The sequence below is a fragment of the Botryllus schlosseri genome, chromosome 3 (assembly GCF_051294905.1).
Source record: "Botryllus schlosseri isolate E-star chromosome 3, Bs_hap1, whole genome shotgun sequence".
In the NCBI taxonomy this organism is placed as follows: Eukaryota; Metazoa; Chordata; class Ascidiacea; order Stolidobranchia; family Styelidae; genus Botryllus; species Botryllus schlosseri.
Genome location: NC_137238.1, coordinates 19181275 through 19203877, shown reverse-complemented (window position 1 = coordinate 19203877; position 22603 = coordinate 19181275). Strand labels below are relative to the sequence as shown.

Sequence of the window (22603 nt, the reverse complement as noted above, 5' to 3'; positions counted from 1 at the left end):
CATATGCCGCTGGACAAGGAAGTGCAAATATAGCCTTTACGGCTTTCTAAGTCATGCACCAACCCTCCATGCTATCCCAGTAATGCATGAGCGCCAAGCAGGGAAGCCATGGATACCAGTGTTACTAATCAGGTCTTTGGTCTGACCCGGCCGGGAATCGAACCCACGACCTACCAATCAAGAAGCCGGACGCTTAACCATTACGCTATCTTGTCGGGGAAATACCTCTCAGAAGCTCTTCAAATACTCTGTAAAAGTACAAGCCCTTTGTTACTGATCCACCTCTGTATATAACCCGGCTACCACAGTCATACAGCAATTCTACACTCTCCAAAATGAAATCTGTGGCCGTGAAGAATAGTTTACATTTTATTAGCATTATAAATGAACAACATAATAAACACATCATAAATGATCACAGTAAAGTAAATAAAGAACTTAAATTCAATGAAAGTGCGATTTGATTACATCACCTTAACAACTTCTAAATAAAACAAAAAACACAATCAATTCATTATCGGTCGTGGCCTCTGATAGCGGTCAGATCGTTCTCGTTTACGCGATAACCGCACACCGTGCCATTTTCCGATATCATTTCATTCAAACGTTGCAATCTCACGGAACAGGATTTTGTTTGGGATTGCTCAAGGCACCAAGTCAAGTCAGGCACGAATGAATCGTCCAGCATTCGCACGCAGGGCTGCATCTGAAAAGCAGAGGCGGTCAAGGACATGTCATGTTCGTAATTTAGTAGTATACTTAATACTTATTAAGCAGAAGCGACTTCGTAGATTTCTACTTGAGTACAGGTGAATGTGACAATCTCGAAGACAGTCAAAACCACTTCAAGTGGAGATAAAAATGAAGATCTGAAAGAGTTCGAGGAAGTACTTTCAAAAAGTAATTGCAGCCTAATATGCTAATTAGAAGCCCCAAGGTACTACAAGGTGTAGTTGGAGTTATTTGGAGTGAGTCACTCGGACAGACTTACCAGAAATCAGAGTAGAATTAGAACATTTCATAAATTAGAGCAAAGAAATACTTAAGAAAGAGAGTCTTACTTTTCATCCAACCGAAATACAAAACAAACAAACGGCGACAATAATGACATAGAAACCATGCAGCACAGTATTTGGTACAGGATGGAGATGATGGATTTGACCTTGGCAGTCCACTGGTCTGACCACGCCCTTATCAAATAAGTAGTGTCTCTATGCCAGTGGTCGGGAACCTATGGCTCGCGAGCCACATATGGCTCTTTTGGGAATAAGATATGGCTCTTTGCCAAATATTAATTTTTGTAGTGAATTGATCACTATTGCTGCGACTTGTTGGTAAATTTGCATAACGACAAGAATAATTATTCTCGTGGCAGCAAAACGTGTCTTTGAGAGGTAAAGACAATGCGGTCTTCAGGTTTCGGGGCTCAGACCCCCCTCTTATCAAAATCATCAAATTTAAGTGACTGCCACTCCGGCGGCCGACATCACTCGCGAATTCTATGTGGCCGACTCGAAATCTTGAATTGTGCGCTGCGTTGATTAACCAAAGAGCATGGAGACAAGGCGACGCCCATTTAAAACGCAGTTTTCAAATACTCATTGTCTTTCATAGCTATCCAGTATCCACGTTCTTCATTGGTAAGTATGGCTCTGTGTAGTACCGGCGAAAAATGTAAACGTGTAGCGCAACGTTAGTCACCGCCGAATACTTTGAGAATTGAGAAGTCCATAAGTATTTAGATTTTCTTGAATCAGTGTAACTGTCACATTCGTTTAATGTCAGTTATAATAAATTCTAAGCAACTTACGATGAATTGCGTTCGGCCCGTCTGTGCCTTACCACTCGTTTCGAGCTTTATTTTCGAACAATATATACCAGTTTTCACAAAGAAAATATGGCGCGCACGCGGAATCCCCTGTAGTGAGTTTGAATTAGTGCTACGATGACGTCACGAGTTTTCCATTGTGACGTAACAGTTGATTGGCATGTATGGCTCTTTCGGAGTTGAGATGGAAAAAATAGGGCCAATATAGCTCTTCGGACAAAAAAGGTTCCCGACCACTGCTCTACACAGTCTGGCTGTAACGAATAGTTGTTAATATTAAAAAAAAATATAAAGTTGATAATAGTAAAACAATGAAGCAGTGTCTGCGCAAGTGTAGGGCAGCAGTGTCAGTACGACGACAAGAGGTAATCAAGTAGGTCTTTTTTAAAACAATAATATGGCGATTCACGGATATTTCATGGCAATGTGTTCCATATGATAGGTCGTGAGTAGTCGGTAGATCTCTTAGTTAAGTTGCTCTTGGGTGGGGGTGAATAGATAACAAATTAGATTACCGCCATTTTCTCTAATGATCTAGTTGTCCAAGTCTACTTTCAGGTGATTTGGAGTTTGGACAGGCCCTAATTGGCAATATTGGTATCAGCGGTCTGAGTCTGTAATCGCTTTTATATCGAATAAAATAGCAATCACGGCCTTCACTCACTTCGTCGCGGGAATGCCCATCTTCCGCGTCGCTTTCGCTGACGGCGCCGTCTAAATAGGAGAGAATTAGAACCCGCCCCACAAAATATCGCACTTCAATCCCGCACCTGACGAATCGGATTCGAACGGAAGCCCTCGTCCGGATATGAGGATTCCGACTTTTGTCGTTTTGGGCGTCGACTCTAAAATTTACGATAAGAGCAACAGCGTCAGTAACCAGAGGTCGTCGAGGTAGTCAGTTTTAGTACTCGAGCTGAAGTACCGCCGTTAAGTTCTACTCAATTACGAGCGGCAACAGCGATTTTCAAGGCATGTCAAAACTATTCGAGGGGAATTAGCAAATTAAATACAACAAATATCAAGTTCAGTTCATATCAGGGTTGTAATGACTCGACTCGAGTCACGATTTCTTGATGACTCGACTTGACTCGAGTGATTTTCGCAAAATTTGGAAATCACTCGACTCGAATTGGACTCGAGTCATTGCGCATGACTCAAACCAAGTCATATGACTCGAGAATCAGACGGCTAAGACAAGAAATTTCATTGTAATTTCGGAGAATAGTAAAGTTAACACGCTATTGGGATTTCGTCTATTGGTACTGGTACTTGAAAATGCACCCAGAAACTGCTATAGGTAAGGAAAATTAGTATATTATAAATGCGAACCATTCGATATCGCCAAACAGAGGTATAAGAAGTGGGTTAACAAGACTTTAACTGGAAACTGAGCACTGAGCAGTCAACACAATGACTTGAACTCGAGTCATAATGCCATGACTCGGACTCGACCCTCTGTTCGCTGACTTGGACTCGGACTTGACGCGGTGATGAATTGAAAATGACTCGACTTGTCTCGAGTCAAAAGTATAAACGCGAGATTGACTTGTGACTCGGAGCCTTGTGACTTGGTTACAACCCTGGTTCACATCAATTGTGGCAAATTGGCAAATTTCTATTCACCCAGTTTGGCTCGGTTTCCACTATACAGTTCTCTAGTAATATTTCAAGGAAAACCAAAAATTAGACTATAATTAAAATTAGAGCATAGGAGCATGTCGAGAATTATAATAGAATTAGTACAGAATGTAAACATGGAATGGCAACGATCGATTTCGCAGCTTCGTTCCGCTTCTCTGAGGCTGCAGTCAGAATTGTTTTTGCGTAAGCGACTGTAGGATTTCTGGCAATCCAAAAGTTATCTTCCAGAGCGGAGAATTTACTGAGTCTGGTCTCGATCGAAAGCTACTGTTGCACGGGTTCCAAAAATATAAATTAAAATATGGTCAGGCTCCAGATTTTGACGGAAGATCGCCCTCAACATCTGAAACGTGCATTGTTAAGAACGATCGGATAACCGCAAAACAATGGCCCGTAGCGGTCCTCCGATTGACCGATTGTTCGGACAATGCCGATATTTTAGACATAGACGGCGGATTCTACGTGGATCAGTGCCTGATCATAATTAAATTTATATTTTCGCAATCGGAGCGACAGTAGCTTTCGATCAAGACCAGATTCAGTAAATTCTGCGCTCTGGAAGATAACTTTTGGATTGCCAGAAATCCTACAGTCGCTTACGCAAAAACGATTCTGAATACAGCCTCAGCGAAGCGGAACGAAACTGCAAAATCGGTCGTTGCCATTCCATGTTTACATTCTATAAAATTAGAGTACCGGCATTTTATTCTAGTAGGTAAAGCAAGTCGTCCTAGTCTGGTTTTGTCACCCCCGTGGCTCGAAAACCCCAGATCGAGTTCACGTTTAGAGGTATCAAACAGTCGCTTGCGAATCACAAAGGGTTGCCATTTCTGGCGGTTCTCACCTGACTGCACCCATTGCAGACTGCCGGAAGAGATGTCGGTGGGGCCCGAAACGCCGTCATCTTCGTCATCATCAGAGAAGTTCACGTCACACACGACATCCTAGAGAGATGCAAAGACTTAACAAATACAGCATTCAAACCGTAAACTTGGAACAGTAACGGAAGTAGTTTTGTCAAAATTTGTTGTTCCCCACAAAACGCGGCTCAAGTGAGCTAAGATTTGAAGATTTTCGGCTACCAAACGGGCAATAGGACAGGCTTGCATTACTCGATAAAGCAACGTTACTTTGAGACCACTTCTACTTTTCACAGAGCGAACTTCACTCATTAGTAGGGCAAGTTTTTGCAACTTCTTTTACAGCTTCCTAAATACTCAGAATTTATGAAGTACGTTTTAAGCTTGCAGGAACATTATATTGCAACTTTTTTCTATTTTTCAAGCTGCTCTCAACTGCAGCTGTTATCTAGTGTTGCGTGAAATGTGAAGGAGTCATTTAAAAAGGTCCGTGTACAGATTGGCATACAAAAATATAGCATGCGACACATCAGCTTAATGACGGGTTAGGATTGGGTTCAGGGCTGGGTTAGGGTTGTGCTTGGGATCAGGATATTTATGAGGGTCAATTTCAGGGGTCTATGTCGGGTTAGAGTTAGATTTTGGGTTATTAAGTTACATGTAGAAGTGACGCATTACTGAAGTGTCCCATGTTCAACTGTCATTTTCCATTGTGTTGCTTGTTCATATGTCGGGCAACCATTTAAAATGCATGCAATAAAACTATTTCTAGAATGGTTCTCTCTATATGTGATAGATTAGTGAGTAATTCTATCTCTAGTTACGGGTTGCGAGAAAGTGAGTAGTTCTAGTTACAGTTGCGACTTTCGAAAAACGACTAGATGTAGTTGCGCATTTCGAAATGCAAGTAGTTTGTGCAAGCTTGCTCACCATAATCCCGCTGCTGAGCTGAATCGGCGTTTCCGTGCGTGGCGACTTCTCTTTGGCGGAAAAGAACTTCGACCCGGAACTGAGCAGGTTCTGTGCCTGAGGCGAATCGAACGTCGAAGTCTCTACCTCGGAACTTTTACAGTCGCACGGAAGCGCGTTTTCCTTCCCGTGGTCGACGCCGAGGGCTCTGCGACGCGTATTCGCGGGTGAGATTACAGCTTTTGCGCCTCTCCGTTTGTTAACTTTCCGGTTGGCTTCGTTCGACTCCCTCAAACACCGTTTTTTACTGTTTCTCACAGGCGTCAGCGTTGTCGGAAAGCCAGCGTTTTCTGGACGCTCCAACTTTACAGAGCATTTTCCGATCCCATCGCAGTAACCACGAAAACTGTCATACGTCCAAGGTGGGCTTTCACGGGATGCTTTGAGGGATTTTGAAACTACTTTATCAAAATCGGTCTTGTGAAACGATTGCGGTATCGCGAAGCTGCTCGTCGCAGGGATTGTCAGCAACGTCTCGTCTGAATACAGATTTGGATGAGCGTCGTATTAATATGAAATTATTCAATCCTTCATCTCGGCAGTGTTAGGATGACTCGAGTCATGACTTGACTCGAGTCAACTTTTTCGTATGACTTGACCTGAGTCACTTTGCAAAAAATGTCTTGACTCCGCGCTTGAGAAATGTGGATTGACTCGTGACTTGGAGCAAAATTTACGAGTCAATTTCAAGTCATCGAACAAACGGTGTCGATTAAATCACTGTATCTTGTTATGTACGAATTGTTCGCGATACGCCGGTGTGACTTGTAAGAGCAACCAGTCATTCACGGATGGTACGTTTCACTGATCCTCCATCGTCCCATCACAAATAAATGGAATGCAAACGAAATGATCACAGCTTGTGTTAATGTGCTAGCAATAGATTAATCTAATAGCAATTTATCTCCGTTCCTTAGACGACTCAGTGCATACATTACGCAGTGCTCACCTTAAACAACACTATATTATTTAAACCGAACGAACACAGTTTGTGCCTTTATATTCTCGCGGGTGTGCAGGGGTAGTGTACTGAACCATATCAATTTGTTTCAACTTCTCGATGCTTCGTATTCGATCCACTATTTTGGCTGACTATTGTATTAGCAGAGCAGTTCTACGCGTGCGTGAGCGATACAACACCATTTTTATATACCGTATACTTTACTTTATATTCGTTATTTGATTCAAGATGAGTGACCAATAAATCTGTTTTTCACACAGCTAGCAAAATGTATTTATTCGAAACATCATTCATACTTCGAAAATTCAATTTGTGACTTGACTCGAGTCACCTCCGAAAAACGAGTGACTTGACTTGACTCGAGTCAAAATCCGCAATGGCTCGTGACTCGAAGGTAGTGACTTGATCCCAACACCGCATCTCGGGTAAACATGGCCGCAACATTTGTTTTGAAGTTTTACCTGTCAGGGTAGTAACGACTCGATTTTTTAATGAATCGACTAGACTCGAGTCAATTTTTCAAATGCGCAAAACGACACGACTCTAGTCATATTTTGTATGGACTCGACTTGTACTCGAGTCATTGTGCGTGACTCAAACCAAGCCGTATGACTAGGGCGACCAAGACATACATTTCATTGTAACTTCGAAGAATAGTGAAGTTACCACATGATTGGTATTTTGTCCTGATACATGGAAATACGGCCGGAAACTGTTAGGGCTGAGGAAAAATACTATATTATGAATGCGAGCCATTCTGTATCACTTGAGGAGAGTTTAAAAAAGTGGATTGAACCAAATTGGACAGAAAAGACTTGAGTCAAAACACTACATATGACTCGGACTCGACCCTCTACTAGCTGACTTGGACTCACACTTGACTTGGTGGTGAACTATAAATGACTCGACTTGACTCAAGTCAAAACTATAAAAATGAAACTGACTTGTGACTCGAAACCTCGGACTTGGTTACAACCCTGGCTCTGGTAGCTGGAAATTTAGGGATATCAGGGAGTTCCACTCACCGAAGGCTGGAAAAAGCCATTTCAGAAACATTATCAAGTCGGACTCCTTGATTTTGTTACCGCCATTCGAAATCAGCTTCGCAAAGTATAACAAGGCCGGGTTTCGACTGACATCAAACCTTTTCCAACCGGATGTGCCCTGCAAAGTTCAAGTCCGTTGTTAGACACACGTTGACATCCCTAAACGCCGATAGTACAAGGATCAGATAAGCTTCCCTGTGTTCACCAACTTACGCACACGATATTGATAAGGCGTTAGCTCTACTTTCGCCGGTCTCCAAACCAGCGGTTAAAAACCACGATTAATAATACGATGATACGAATGTGACATCATAGCATGGCCATTTGCCATGCATCGGTAACACTCACAGTGGTGAATTTGTCCTGAATTCTCAAACACTCCCGCACTTTGTCCAAATACGAACCGATGTCGGACAAAAGATCTTTATGAAATGATTCGCCGAAATCTCGAAAACATTCGTCGAAGAAAAAATCTGAACCGACAAATGAACTGGTCAATTCAAGAAGTAGGCATATAGGAAAGTAGAATCAGGCCCGCTGCCTCCCATAGAAGGAAATATTCAGGGAAAGGTGTATTCATAAGGTGTCATAATATTTGATTTTCAAGTTCAGTTAAGCCAAGTTCAATGTATTTTCTTCACATTCTTTGGGCCAGTGGTTCCTGGATCCAGTGTCAGGGAATTGCCGCAGGTCAAGTAAATATTCTTTATAATCTTTTATTTGTCGTTTGCAAATCACGTTATAATATTCTGTCAACTTGAAACACTGTTGTTGCTGCACTGGTCATTTTGTGCACCAGTAATCTACAGGATCGTATTAGATATCGTTTGTGTGACTCAGCAATAATTTGGGATTCTCTGCAAGCTTGCAGATTAGGATAAGGGTTCCCCGACCCCCGTGTTAGCGTAGGTTAATAATCACTGCTTCAGGCCTACTCGCATTACGGCAACTGCATAAACCTAGTTAAGCATGCGTAGGAATGAGCATAATACCTTGCCGAAATGCCATGTCCGTCAACAGTCTTCTGACGAGCCTCTTGAACAAGGACACTTCTCTCCGTGCCCACGTAAACAGCCTTTTATTCTAGGTTGAAAAATAGCTTTAAAGCGGGACAGCCCAGCAAACATAAATGCCAGCTCACGGCAGTGTCTTTGGCGGAGAACCCAGTGAGCAGATCCTTGAGCGAAAAGAAATTGTCCATGATATAGAATATGTTCGACACGCTCCCATTTTCCAGGATATTGTACAAAACAAACTGGAACAAAATATGAATTTTTAGGTTTTATGAATTCATGACAGGGGTGTGCAACCTGCTGCCCCAACATGCTTTTATGAGAGAGATCCACCAGATATGTCACAGATTTTGACAATTCTAATTGAAAACTACACAAGTTCCAGTTGTTGTCAATATACCAACAAATATATGCATTTCCAATCATACACCTCTACCAGCTGCAGATATTCAAGGTTTCTGGTGGCATTAACAGTGGGGTTGGGAATATCAAGTAGGCCTACCTGAGTGAATCGATTTCGACTATAAGGTTTCAAGTCGAGCCGAGTAGCTTACCACTTATTATGACATCATGACTTATTTGTAAAGTCCAAATACGTAAATTTGACGCGCTCACGAAGAGAATGATGCCAGTTAGCCGCTATAATAATATAATATTGCATTGAAGATCATGTCGATCAGGACTGCACGGAAATGTCGTTTTGATTAACCTGTGTAGCTTGGTGCTACATATTTATTATGAGCAAATATAGGGTAACGATATTTTGGAATCGAGAAATGAGGACACTTTATCAAAATTTTCAAACTTAGAACACTGGACTGAATAAAATCCGGAATAAATAATAAATTCTCCACGATATTGTGGAGATAAAAAAAAGTGGTCAATTTCGTTCGAACAACGAATTTCCTATTTAGCGTGATTTATGCCCATTTTCACTCTAATCTATCCACTATCTCAGCTAAAAAAAGCTGTAAAGGAGGACGGATTGCCAAAAAGGAGGACATTTAGGAGGACAAATCCTCCTAAAGGAGAACGTATGGTAACCTTAGCAAATACTAATAATCTCACTGACAGGCCTACTGTACATACGATTTCATAGTCTCTCATTACTCGCATCGAATCATTACAATTAATACTATCCGTAATCAACATATCAGAATTGTCGTGATAATTATGATCATATTATTTAATGTGCTGAGCAAGTATATTTGTACCAACAGCCATAGGGGCCGAACGCTAATTTTCCTGAGGCATGCGAGTTCGATGACGTCACAAAGGAATGACGTCACGATCCGACGGAATTGATAATTAGGGATAATATAGCATCGATTCATGAGGGTTAAGTGCCTGTATAAATGCCGATTACACAATATCTTCGTGTTAACAAACTTGCGCGTATGATAAGCTTGTCAACGAGTCCGGAAGTGCTGTCAATTAGCGAGTCCCTGATCGCTAGAGAACAATTAAATACGCCGCTTATTACATAACCTCGGCAAGGATTTGCGCAAGGCAAAATGTCCGAGTTGTTATGGAATCTGTTCTACAATGGCACCAATTTCAGGTTGTTCAAACCTTTCTCGTCTTTTACAACTCAAGCCTTGACAGTTGACACACATCTTTTGATGGTTATGTTTAGGTATAGCGGAATTCACTTACGCATGCACGGCGCACTCACAATCGCACATGTCTGCGGACATTCAATGTCATTCAGGTCAGCGATGTCGCTCTTTAATTACAATCGCTAACCAACAAACACCTAACGGCATTGTCACCAAGCCATCGAAAGATTGGAGCCAACGCATGCTAGGCTCGAGAGATGGGAGCCAACACATGCTCGGCTTTAGACGTGATAGTTGGCCAGCGATGATATCTTTCGTACCAGGCCTGTTGCAGATGCGATTGTGTAGGCAAGCGATAATATCGTGTGCGCCAATGCAGATGCGATAGCGCAGGCAGCGATGGCACCGGGCCTACTGCTGATGTGATTGTTCATCATGCTCAAGCGAGTGAAACTAGGCTTGTCGAAGACGCGATAAAGTAGGCAAGCGTCCCAAGCGATGATTGCCGAGCGCACGGCAATCAATGACACAATTTCGCGATCATCTCAGCGGGAGATCGCGTCGCGTTACATTGTGCACAGACAAATCTCGTTAATTGGCAACGCGCTTGTAGCTAATTGGCCGCGCGCAACGGGTTACCTCGCTCACATACGCGGTAGCAGGTAATGTAGTAAACGAAAAATACATTGCGATTCGTTCTAAATAACACAATCGGGGTTTATGCCGATTCATGCCAAACCAAATTCTAGGCATGCAGCATACCTAAAAAAATGTCTAGGTATGCCTGGCATGCCTTGCACACCCAGGCGCCTATGCCCACAGCATACTAGTTTGCCAAAATTCAGCAGCACACCAAAACATTACATAAATACATCGGTCGGATGAATCGGCTTTAAACTATGATATTTACCGACTGCTTCAATTTCAGCGTCGACCTGACGAGTTCCCTTTGGCACGGTATATCCGGAAATTGTGAGTTGAGCATTTCAAGGTAACGCAATATATGGAGAAATTCTTTCTGACAGTTGTCCTGGATGATATGGTGGATGGATTCCAGCAGGAATCTGAATTGTGTGTCGTGCTGGAATGATGACACCCCGCAAAATTCTTGCTCCGCATTCCATACGCATGCTGTCAAGGAAATGGATAGGCTGTACAAGTGTAAATCATCCATCAAATGCTACAAGACTAAAATAGGTTATCTCAAGTTATCTTGAATGCAAGCTTGTACATATGCATACAATATGCTTGAATTTTGTCTTCACGGTAGACAACATTCATATCATGAAGAAGAATATGATTCCATAATTGAGACCTGGAATATTTCATTGTGAATTCTCCTGGCTTCTTGCTAAGCATGCTGTAAATGTGGTACCTGGTACGAATATGACCAATGAGGATATGAAATGTGCTGCGGCCTACTGTACTGTACATGAAGTTGAAGTGAACAAGTTGTGAAAATTAGCAGGACCGTGAGTACAGTTACACGCAGCACAATCGGCATGATATTCACACATGATTTGGCAAATTCTTACTGCCACATTAGGGCTGTTCAAAAATAACTTTTTTTCCTGAATCTTGCTGGTTACTTGATTAAATCGTTAGGTTGCCTTAAAAAACGACGCATACCAAATTTGAATTCATTCCGACAAATATTCGCGGGTTACGTAGAGTTTGAAAATTTTGGATTTGCCCAAAAACGCAAAAAAAAAATTTCTCAAATTTTTTTGCCAACCCCATGAAATTGTTGGGCTGTCTTCAAAAACTATGCAAAACAAATTTGACTCAATTCCAAGCCGTAGAAGCGTAGTTATTCCAGTTTTTCGGTGATAATTCTTGGATTATCCACCAATCAAGGATAATCCCAGAATTATCGAATAAAAACTGAAATAACTCCGCTTCTACGGCTTGGAATTGAGTCAAATTTGTTTTGCATAGTTTTTGAAGACAGCCCAACAATTTCATGGGGTTGGCAGAAAAATTTGGAAAAAAAAATTTTTTGCGTTTTTGGGCAAATCCAAAATTTTCAAACTCTACGTAACCCGCGAATATTTGTCGGAATGAATTCAAATTTGGTATGCGTCGTTTTTTAAGGCAACCTAACGATTTAATCAAGTAACCAGCAAGATTCAGGAAAAAAAGTTATTTTTGAACAGCCCTACTGCCACATACATAGGGTTAACATACATCCTCCTTTTTCAGGTTTTTGAAAATGTCCTCAGATGACGCCTGTGAATGTGCTTCTTTTTTATAATCAAACGAAAGTGACGACCTTTTTTTTAGTCAGCTCCACAAAAATTCTCGCTTAAATAGTATACAAATATACATAAATCCATACATATATAAAACCGGGTTGCCGGAGAACCCGTCCCTTGGAGAACCCGTCCCTACCAACTCGGCCCTCGGAGAACCCGGCCCTTAGAGAACCCGGCCCTCGGTGAATTCCTCGGGAAATTTTGAAATTAAGTGTATTCACAAGTATTAATATGAATTAATAAAGTAATAATGTTATGCATAGGTCACGCAGTCACGGCGTGATCAGATCACGTGATCACGGATTGCGCAAGCGCCAAGCGCGGGAGAGAACGCGACGTTCACATATCGATCACGCGTCATCGGCTCATTGTTGAATTGACTTGGCGAGAAGCAGACGTGTGATTTGGATATTAGGGTTTCCGGAGGTGGGATATTAGGGTTGACGGGGGTGGGATATTAGGGTTGCCGGGGGTGGGATATTAGGGTTGCCGGGGGTGGGATATTAGGGTTGCCGGGGGTGGGATATTAGGGTTGCCAGGGGTGGGATATTAGGGTTGCCGGGGGTGGGATATTAGGGTTGCCGGAGGTGGGATATTAGGGTTGCCGGGGTGGGATATTAGGGTTGCCGGGGGTGGGATATTAGGGTTGCCGGGGGTGGGATATTAGGGTTGCCGGAGGTGGGATATTAGGGTTGCCGGTGAATACAATATTTCCCGAGGGCCGGCTTCACATTTAATGCATTTTTAATTCAAAATTGTTCGAGGGCCGCATTCACCGAGGTCCAGAGTAGTCGAAAAACACCGTGAATACCACAACAAGTAGACCACGCGTGCTTGATATGCAAAATTTCCCGAGGGCCGGGTTCTCCAAGGGCCGGGTTCTCCGAGGGCCGAGTTGGTAGGGACGGGTTCTCCAAGGGACGGGTTCTCTGGTAATCTAAAACCGAGATGATGGGGACTTCTATCAAATATTTTCAGTTATACTTCAATCATATTATATTTCCAAATTTGATGGATGAAAAGTCCATTATGTTGGTACCAGTATGGTACCAAATGAACGTAAGGCTTAAAGAACAAGTGTCAGAGTAATATGAACAATCAATTTTAAGCACCCGAAGAATATCCATAACTCACACAAAACGTTACATTAATACCGTAAAATTCACCAACCTTGTATCAAGCATTTTGATTTTATTTCCAAAGCAAACACGAATGTATGTTCCAGAGCTTCTAGAGATAGCAGATACTCGTCGCAATCGAACATTTGAAACGTCCGAGTTAACGATTTGAAAACGAGACCCTTGCAAAATGTACACCCACCTCCAGTAGTACTGGTAGTTTATTATTCTTACCAGCAACGCAGCAAGCAGCAATGATAATTTGAGCGGACCTGGACTATGCCAAACAACTATAGCCGGCAAGGCCCCACCTACGCAACGCCCCGCAATCCTCTGAAAATCTCCCGCTCAGAAGATAAACAGCGCTCAGTCGCGCTGCAAGTGGTTTAAATCGAAGCTTTTACATATTTCTGCATTCTCCACTACTCACTTATTATCCCTACCTGCATCATTTTGATTGAAGAGCACTACAATGCCATTTACAGTTATCCCTTACTGAATCAGAAATAAAGCCGTGGCAGAAAAGATAAATAATACGCTTTGTGGTCGATACCTGAATTCATGCAAACACTATAAGATTACGGAATACGGCGCGGGAATGGACTAAATTAATGTGCAGACTAGAAGCAGGTAAATTTTACATGTCGGCCGAAACAGTGTTGTCAGTCACTTTGCTCCAAGACTCTGTTCTGCAGCATTTCGGAGCAAGATTTGCGGGAAAGCTCGCTACAGATAAAAGTGTGATCCTATTCTGACGTAGTGTCCCCACTCCTCTTTTTTCCTTTTTTAGAGCGTCACGTCTGCTCTGCGTCACGTCTCTCACGCCGCCATTTTCCTCTTCGCATTTCCTTGTGTTCTCTCTTTCGAGACGGGAGGAGCGGGTGTTTGTAGTCCACCCGCTCTTTCTAAGGAGTAGTGTTTAGTGATACAAGTTTTCAAGGAGCGTGGAAACTACTTTGTGTGTTTCAGATGCAATCATTTTGAGTAATAAAGAGGATTGATGAATGTTAGCCTGAGCATTTGGTTGAGGTGGTGTCATTTGTAATTACCGACGGCTATCGCACAATCATATCACACCGCCATTACAATGAGCGCGTGCACGTAGCGCAATTACTTGTAGACGCTTTATCTTCCTTTATCTCCGCGGTTGGTGAAAAATAGGAGCGCTGAGGCAAAATTTACTGTGATAAGTTGAGGCTTTGTGACGCGAAACAAACGAAAATGTACACGCTCCGTTTTGCGGCGACAGGCTTGTTTCTTCGTACCCGAAAGTTTCTCTGGCTCTCGTCCCGGGGAGAAGTAACGATGAGAAATGTTGTCTTCTGTGCAATTATTTGTTATGGCAGTCATCACGAAGACGGGGAACACCCGCTGATTTACGGAATGCACCGCTACCATGAGCTTTTCATTCATAATTACTCTCTGTTACGTCACTACAATCTTTCCCCTATATCACGAACACACGCGGGACTAACCTTCTGCGACTATTTCAAAACTTGAATACTCGATTGGTAACAACTTCAATAACGGCAACACGGCGTTATGCATTGAACATTAAATTAGGCTGTATTCATGTGTCCAGCTTTTACTTGATATATGATAATCAAATTTATACTCAGCTTCCTGCCTTCCCTTCATTACACCTATGCACTAAAATTTCCGTATCATCATTTTGCACACACACTAAAACAGCCTAACTTGGAAGTGAAAACTTCTAAGCTTATCTCTAGCATTTTAAACTTGAGGTTTCACTTCACAAGAGATGCAGTGACAACTGTATATGGCTGGGCTGTGTACTGTGTAGTTTTGCTTGTGATTACGGGTGTAGCTTTTCGATTTCTATATCATGCTGACTGTTGAGATGTGATTAATCCATGGAACTGGAATCATGGTTAAATATTTGCATCTTCCAGTTTAGCAGGCCTACTGGCAATGTTCCCTCTAAGCTGCGCACCTGCACAGATGCACAGTGCTTTCTTAGTATTTGGGCACAGAAAATCTAAGTTGCACACAAGAAATCCGAAGTGATGACTTTTTTTTAGTCGTTATGCACTGTTTTCCAAGGGTCTGCGCGGTGAGTTGGTGAGTGTGCGCAGACTCGTCAAAAATAAGAGGGAACATTGCCTATTGGTCATTCCCCTGCCTATGATATACAAGAAACATGTTCAACAGAAATGTGCGATTGTGAATGCTCAGTTTACAACAGCTTGAAGGTGTAGGCGGTGGTTACACTACAAAGTTAGCGTCAAATGCAATCGAATTTTGCCCTGAAAACCTTAGCTTTGCTGTTTCTCTCGTATTAACACTATGGTCAGGTGTTCTCCAGAGTAGACTTTGATAGTATTTTGGCTTCATCTTTTTCATGTCTGCCCAATACAGAACAATACAAATTATCCCATGTTAATTCAAAATTTGCATATAAATTGCATGAAAAATGCGTAGGTTTGCTCTTCGCGTTAGGCTACATTAATCCTCTTGTTAGGTATTTTTTTCCCAATATGGATTGGTCAAATTTGTGGTTAAGTCTGACATACTTAGACCATTTTTTACACAATTAAATAATATATTCATATTGCCATAAACCCGAGCATTAATGGCTGACACTAGTGGATTGTAATTGTCAGTAACTAGTAGACAAATCAGACGAACTTCGTATATATGTTGCCGACCGAATGAGAATAATGATCCTAACCAAGAGATTATCACTGGTCAAATCAGCGATGGTCCAGTGTCATTCGAATTGACGACACTTATAAAATATCCACTCCAGTATACAATCGATAGGCAAAGCATCGCTAGTGTGACATGTTGACATTTTGTGCTTTATATCTGGAAAATTTTTCCTACCTAGGTTTGCTTCTTTCAAACCTGAGTAAAATGCGTTGAAAATTATCCAAAATCTAGCTTTAAAAAGTTGAATATGTTCCTTATTAGGGTTGTCTGCCTTTAAATTTATGTAAGATGATATCCTCATCGTCTCAGCCTGGAATGTTCCCAATTTCATCATCGGATAATCCTCTAACGTTGGTGCACACCCTACCACCACCTGGCTCTACTACTGGCACTGTGGCAGTCCAACCTTCAAACACCATACCGTCTACATCCGGTCAGATAATCCCAGTCACGCGAAGCCTTCTGATGCCAGTTATGTCGGAGGTGCAGTCACCTGTGAAGAAGATCTACCAATGTTCATTTTGTGATAAAACATTTGGGTCACGTTACAATGCCACCCGACACGAGAAAGGATGTAAAATGGCCCCACCTGGATCTGGTGGTAATCAAACGAATCCCGAGCCAATTTTGTGCCCGAATTGTGGGAAACAGTTTCAGACGCATGACGGTATGACTCGTCATATGCGCAAAAAATGTAAGGTGCGTATTTCGAGTTCTTGAAAATCATGCTTTGTTCTTGGGAGATATTGGTTGTTGGTATTTAGATCTTGGTGAAGTTCGTTTTAGTTGTGGACTATTCATCTTCTTATCGGACCTGAAAATATAGCTTTTTACCAATAACGTTTACCAATAATACCAATGATGATGATGTTGACCCACTACTATCTATGATTACCAGAGAACCCGGCCCTTGGAGAACCCGGCCCTCGGAAAACCCGGCCCTCGGGAAAGTTTGTATATCAAGCACGCGTGGTCTACTTGTTGTGGTATTCACAGTGTTTTTCGACTACTCTGGACCTCGGAGAATGCGGCCCTCGAACAATTTTGAATTAAAAATGCATTAAATGTGAAGCCGGCCCTCGGGAAATTTTGTATTCACCGGCAACCCTAATATCCCACCTCCGGCAACCCTAATATCCCACCTCCACCAACATTAATATCCCACCCCCGGCAACCCTAATATCCTAACCCTAACCCTAATCTCCTACCCCAACCCTAATATCCCCCCTCCCCCAACCCTAATATCCCACCTCCGGCAACCCTAATATCCCACCTCCACCAGCCCTAATATCCCACCCCTGGCAACCCTAATATCCCACCCCCGGCAACCCTAATATCCCACCCCCGGCAACCCTAATATCCCACCTCCACCAACATTAATATCCCACCCCCGGCAACCCTAATATCCTAACCCTAACCCTAATCTCCTACCCCAACCCTAATATCCCCCCTCCCCCAACCCTAATATCCCACCTCCGGCAACCCTAATATCCCACCTCCACCAGCCCTAATATCCCACCCCTGGCAACCCTAATATCCCACCCCCGGCAACCCTAATATCCCACCCCCGGCAACCCTAATATCCCACCCCCTGCAACCCTAATATCCCACCCCCGGCAACCCTAATATCCCACCTCCACCAACCCTAATATCCCACCCCCGGCAACCCTAATATCCCACCCCCGGCAACCCTAATTATCCCACCCCCGGCAACCCTAATATCCCACCCCCGGCAACCCTAATATCCCACCTCCGGCAACCCTAATATCCCACCCCCGGCAACCCTAATATCCATATTTTTGAAAATCACACGTCCGCTTCTCGCCAAGTCAATTCAACAATGAGCCGACCACGCGTGATCGATATGTGAACGTCGCGTTCTCTCCCGCGCTTGGCGCTTGTGCAATCCGTGATCTGATCACGCCGTGACTGCGTGACCTACGCATGCCCGGAGCTCCTTACAAGACCGACAAATCAGTTGATAATAACATTATTACTTTATTAATTCATATTAATACTTGTGAATACACTTAATTTCAAAATTTCCCGAGGAATTCACCGAGGGCCGGGTTCTCCGGCAACCCTATCTATGCTATCAACTTTTGCACAGGCCCAGCAGTAAACCAAGTAAGGCATTAGGCGATATATCTAAAATGCTCAAGAGCAGCGCCAATCCATCTCGAACTATATACAATTCTGGCATACATGTAGAGGCCACAAACTGTTCAACACGGAATGCAACAAACCTGTGCTGTTGGTTTGATCAAAGATAACTTTTCATTCCGAAAAACGGGGATGCACTGGTCAAAATGTAAGGTTGCATGAAAAACGCTGCTCAACAAGTTTGGCTCAATTCCAACCAGTAGAAGCGACCACAGAGCAAATTGAAATTTTTGTATTTATTATAACAATTGATGAAAAATTAATTTTTCACATTTTACTGTCAATATCATGAAATTGTTGTCCACAAAAACGATGCAAAACAAATTCAAACCTATAATAACCAATAATTAGCCTGGATATCCCACAGAAGTTCTATCTATTCTATAACATTTTTCAATATTAAATTCGAAAATTTCAATTTTCTCTGCGGTCGCTTCCACTTGTTGGAATTGAGCCAAATTTGCTGCGCAGCGTCTTTAAGGCTACGTAATGATTTAAATCAGTGAGTTCCCGGACTCCGAAAAAATGAAGTTATTTTTGAACAACCCTACTGTGCAATCTTCCGTTAACTTTTTCCGAGTAGGCTACTGTGGTAAGTTTTGCCTGATTTCTCATATGGTTGTGTTTTTGGACATCTACTTGAAGAGTTATTATGGATAAACTACGTACTTTCTATTTTGAAAAGTAGAAAGTAGTTTTGGATAAGTTTGCATCGCTTTTATGTGTGAAATTATAATTAGAGTCGCATGACACAGCCATCACAGTAACTGCCGTGACTGTTAAAAAATCTTCGAAGATTGTGAATATTTGCAGCATAATTAGTCATTTTGATGCATCTTGCAATTTAAAGGGTAGCCCGCCGCCGATTAACTGCCAAAAATATGCGACCCCTCGTCCATATATATTTTTTGAATCTACTCGAGGATTTTTCAGGCCTTCCTTTATCTACTTCAGCTTGAAGTAGTTTTGACACTCCTTAAATCTGTACTTATAATTTAATAGAAATTTACGGCATTACTTCTACTTCTACTTGAGTAGCAACCTCTAGGTTTCGCGCACTTTGTCTTGTGTCATCATTTCTTCTATCCATTACAGCTCGGGGGCGATTACAACCAGCAGCCTACCTCGGGTCAACGGTGGACGGGCAAGAAAATTCACCTGTGTAAATACTGCGGCAGGCAGTTCAGCACAAAGTGGAACGCGATTCGGCACGAAAACCTCTTCCATACCCCAGACGAGCCTGTCATGCACTCGATATTGTACGTCTCGCCCGATCAGCAGCAGGAAACGGTGCTGCCCCGAAAGCCGGAGAGGTAATGGAATTGTGTGATACAGCACGGCTAGTTTTGCTGCCGGGCAGAGGTTGTCAATAACAATGTGCTCACTCTTTTGGTCTTTGCTCAAAGTTCTTTTTATCTATTTTCACCAGTTACTCGAAGGCTCGTATTCAGACTACTTCCACTTCTGCTTAACGGTATCTAAAGCAAAGTTACTTCTTGCACCTTAGATTTTGTAAAGTAGAAAGCAGTTCTTGGATACGTTTGCATCATTTTTACGATTAAAGCAGTGATAACATCTGAACGAAATACCCACTGTATCTCGGTAACCGAATATATATTTTCGAGAATCGCACATGTCTGTAGTGTTATTTACCGTTTTGCCTCTTAATTTGGTAAGATGATAACCGTAATAAAAAGATCAGTGGCCTACCTTTGTGAACAACAGGTTTAAAACCACTGTTCTAAAAACATGAACCAAACTGACTGTAACTTACTACCGAAATCTCGAACGCCTTGCAATTATGAGAGATTGAAGCCACCTGATCTTTCCCCGGCGGACTTGGACAACTAGATAATTCTAGTAGGCTAATTAAAGCAAAATGCCAGTGATCTAATTTCAATCTAATTTGTGAAACGTTTCTATGCTCACATTTCAACTCTAATATAATTTCTGTTTTTTCTGAAATTGCTACATGAGAACTATAGAGTGCAGGGGCGGGCAACTTCTCCTGTCTGCGGGCCGGATATAGGAGAATTAAGTACTTGGCGGGTCGGATTGCTGAAGCGATGCATTATTCGCCCACTTATCCACACATGCAAGGAATAAATCGTATTTAATGAATGTATTTTAACGACTGCAATGTCACTTCAAAGCCAATTCTCACCGATAATGACGAAGACAATGTGGATTTGAGAACAGCATTGTCATACAGGCTCCGCCATGTCTGCTTCTCTCTCTCTGATCAATTAACACACGGTGAAATCCTTAATTAAGATTTCAATGCAGTTCGATAAGCCTGATATCCTAAATTTACCATGATACTAATTCATTAGGGTTGAGTACTTCGTGAATACCCATAATGCAAGTCTTGTCGCTTGGACGAACTTACGGGTAAGCTCCACTTTCGCACGCTACACGCACGCGTAAATTAGAAGTGCTTCTTGGAGGTACAGAACTTCAATATACAATTGATTAGTATATTCATATTGAACTGAACTCGAATATTTTCGGCTGACACCCGTTCAATGTACTATTTTTAGGTGGTACACGAACTCCTGTTGATAGAGCTGTTGGATAATCCGATTTGTGGGAATAATTATCGAGACAATTGATTTCGCGTCATCGGGAGGAGCTGTTCACTGTTCCATTTGTGTGCCTTGGAGTCGACTTTTATCAAAATACACCAACCGAAACTCTGTCGACAGAAGGAGTTCGTGTACCACCTAAAAATAGTACATTGAACGCTCTCTCATTCGAAGTTTCATGCTGGTGACGTCATATTTTGTGATACGATTATTGATATACAATGTTCTTTCCAATTCTCTACTAGTTGCTGACGATTACCCCTGACGAGCGTCAGCCGAAAATATTCGGGTTCATTTCAATATGAATATACCACACATATATCATAACATACATTCACTCAAATTTTACGTTTAAGCAATTAATGGAAAATCTCGGCAGACTGGGGCCTCGGGCCACATTGTCATGTAAGACGGGAAACTGTCCGTGGGTCGGACAAAATCCCGCCGCGGGCCGTATGTTGCCCGTTCCTGGTATAGTGCACACGAGCCCAACTTGCTGTAGAGACAATTGCCATTCTCGTGCTTATGAGACTGGGCTCTGATATGAAATATGAATAAACTGAACTTAATGCCCCAGTTTTCGCGAATTTGGTAATTCTCATTTTGAAAAAAAAACAGTGTAGTTGTAATTATAATGCTAGTCGGATTTGAAAAAAAATCACGTAGCAATAACTCTGATTCAAAACAAATTTGAAAAAACTGGGAAAATTTTTCCCAGGTACTGTCGATTCTGCGGGAGCTACTTCAGCACCAAGTACAACGCGATACGGCACGAAAAGATCTGCACCAGAGTGAGCCTGTCGCAGGTCGAAAACGACGACGAGCCCAAGACCACGTCGATAACCCAGTCCAAAGTCACCAACATTGTCATGGACACGTCCGCGGCCCTGCAACGAGACGTAGAGACCGCGACTCCGCCGGTGATGCAGGTGCAGACCCAGCAGCCGCAGCTGGTGTTGCAACAGCAGGTGCCGCAGCAGCCGCAGATTCAGCAGGTTCAGGTACAGCAACAGAACCAGGTGCAACAGCAGCAGCAGTTGAGCCAGCAGGTGAGGCTTTGTTTGTGGCTTGTGGTTAACGATCAGGGTTGTAACCAAGTCACAAGTCAATCTCACTTTTATAGTTTTGAGTCAAGCCGAGTCATTTTCAATTACCACCGAGTCAAGTCCATGTCACGGAGCAGAGTGTCGAGTCAAAGTCATAGTGTTAGCCTATAACTTGGGTCCAAGTCATTACTTTGATTGTTCGGTTCCGAGTTACAGTCATTTGAAACCCAATTTTTACAACTCTGGTCGGTGATATCGAAGGCTTCGCATTCATAATATACTAATTTTCCTCATTTTGAAGAGTTTTTGAGAGCATTTTCAAGTATGAGGACTCATAGACGAAATAATAATAGTGTGATAACTTTACCCCTTCTTTGAAATTACAATGAAATGCCTGTCTTGGTAGACTCAGTCTCGAGTCATACGACTTGGCCCGAGTCATGACGTCGAGTCACCGAAAATCGCGTTTCGGGTCATCCCGCAACCCTGTTAACAATACATCCCGTGTAAAAATTCATGTATTGTAACTCACTGATTTCTTTCCGGTGCATCTCATCTAGAAATGCTTCTTGGAGAATGGAGATACAGAATTTCAATATGCAATTGACTAGAATGTTCGTATTGATATGAACCCGATTATTTTCGGCTGACCCTCGTCAGGGGTAATCATCATCAACAATTCTCTACTAGTTGCTGACGATTTCAGCTACCGTATACGAGTGTACAATTTAGTGACGTTTGCAGTGAACTTGCAATTCTTTAAAAAGAAACCGAGTAATTTAAATCCTAGTCACTTGTTTTCTGGCTATTATAATAGTATTTCACCCAGGGATATCCCCGATTTGACCTTGCAGAAACGTCAATAGAAGCACTGTTAGTCAGC

The 22603-nt window shown here is 42.4% G+C and overlaps 2 protein-coding genes across 5 annotated transcripts in view; one reads left to right on the top strand and one right to left on the bottom strand.

Moving 5' to 3' along the window:
• Positions 1-351: 351 nt before the first annotated feature.
• LOC145435945 (uncharacterized) lies at positions 352-15197 on the bottom strand. The gene is made up of 11 exons (XM_080313221.1): positions 13306-15197; positions 10791-11011; positions 8450-8563; positions 8301-8391; positions 7657-7781; positions 7288-7426; positions 5263-5780; positions 4317-4416; positions 2599-2673; positions 2493-2542; positions 352-706 (listed from the first exon to the last, which is right to left on the bottom strand). The coding sequence occupies exons 1-11, from the start codon at positions 13397-13399 to the stop codon at positions 515-517; spliced, it is 1719 nt and encodes a 572-aa protein (XP_080169347.1). The 5' UTR covers positions 13400-15197; the 3' UTR covers positions 352-514.
• Positions 15198-15742: 545 nt separating this feature from the next.
• The window catches only part of LOC145435942 (uncharacterized), a 293102-nt gene continuing 286241 nt past the window's right edge, over positions 15743-22603 (top strand). For all 4 annotated transcript variants that reach the window (XR_013914112.1, XR_013914110.1, XR_013914111.1 and 1 more), the window contains exons 1-3: positions 15743-16625; positions 19185-19402; positions 21393-21723. Coding sequence is in view for 1 of the 4 variants with exons in the window: in XM_080313219.1 (XP_080169345.1) it covers positions 16215-16625; positions 19185-19402; positions 21393-21723 (960 nt within the window). In the remaining 3 variants the exon portion in view is untranslated. The remainder of the gene's footprint in view (positions 16626-19184; positions 19403-21392; positions 21724-22603) is intronic.

Excerpts from the sequence above, each read along its gene's own strand:
- LOC145435945 (XM_080313221.1), bottom strand. The coding sequence starts at position 13,399 with ATGTTCGATTGCGACGAGTATCTGCTATCTCTAGAAGCTCTGGAACAT. Across the intron at positions 7,427-7,656 it reads TTCAGGACAAATTCACCACT|GGCACATCCGGTTGGAAAAG; the intron begins GTGAGTGTTACC and ends TGAACTTTGCAG. Across the intron at positions 707-2,492 it reads ATGGGCATTCCCGCGACGAA|ATGCAGCCCTGCGTGCGAAT; the intron begins GTGAGTGAAGGC and ends TCTGCTTTTCAG.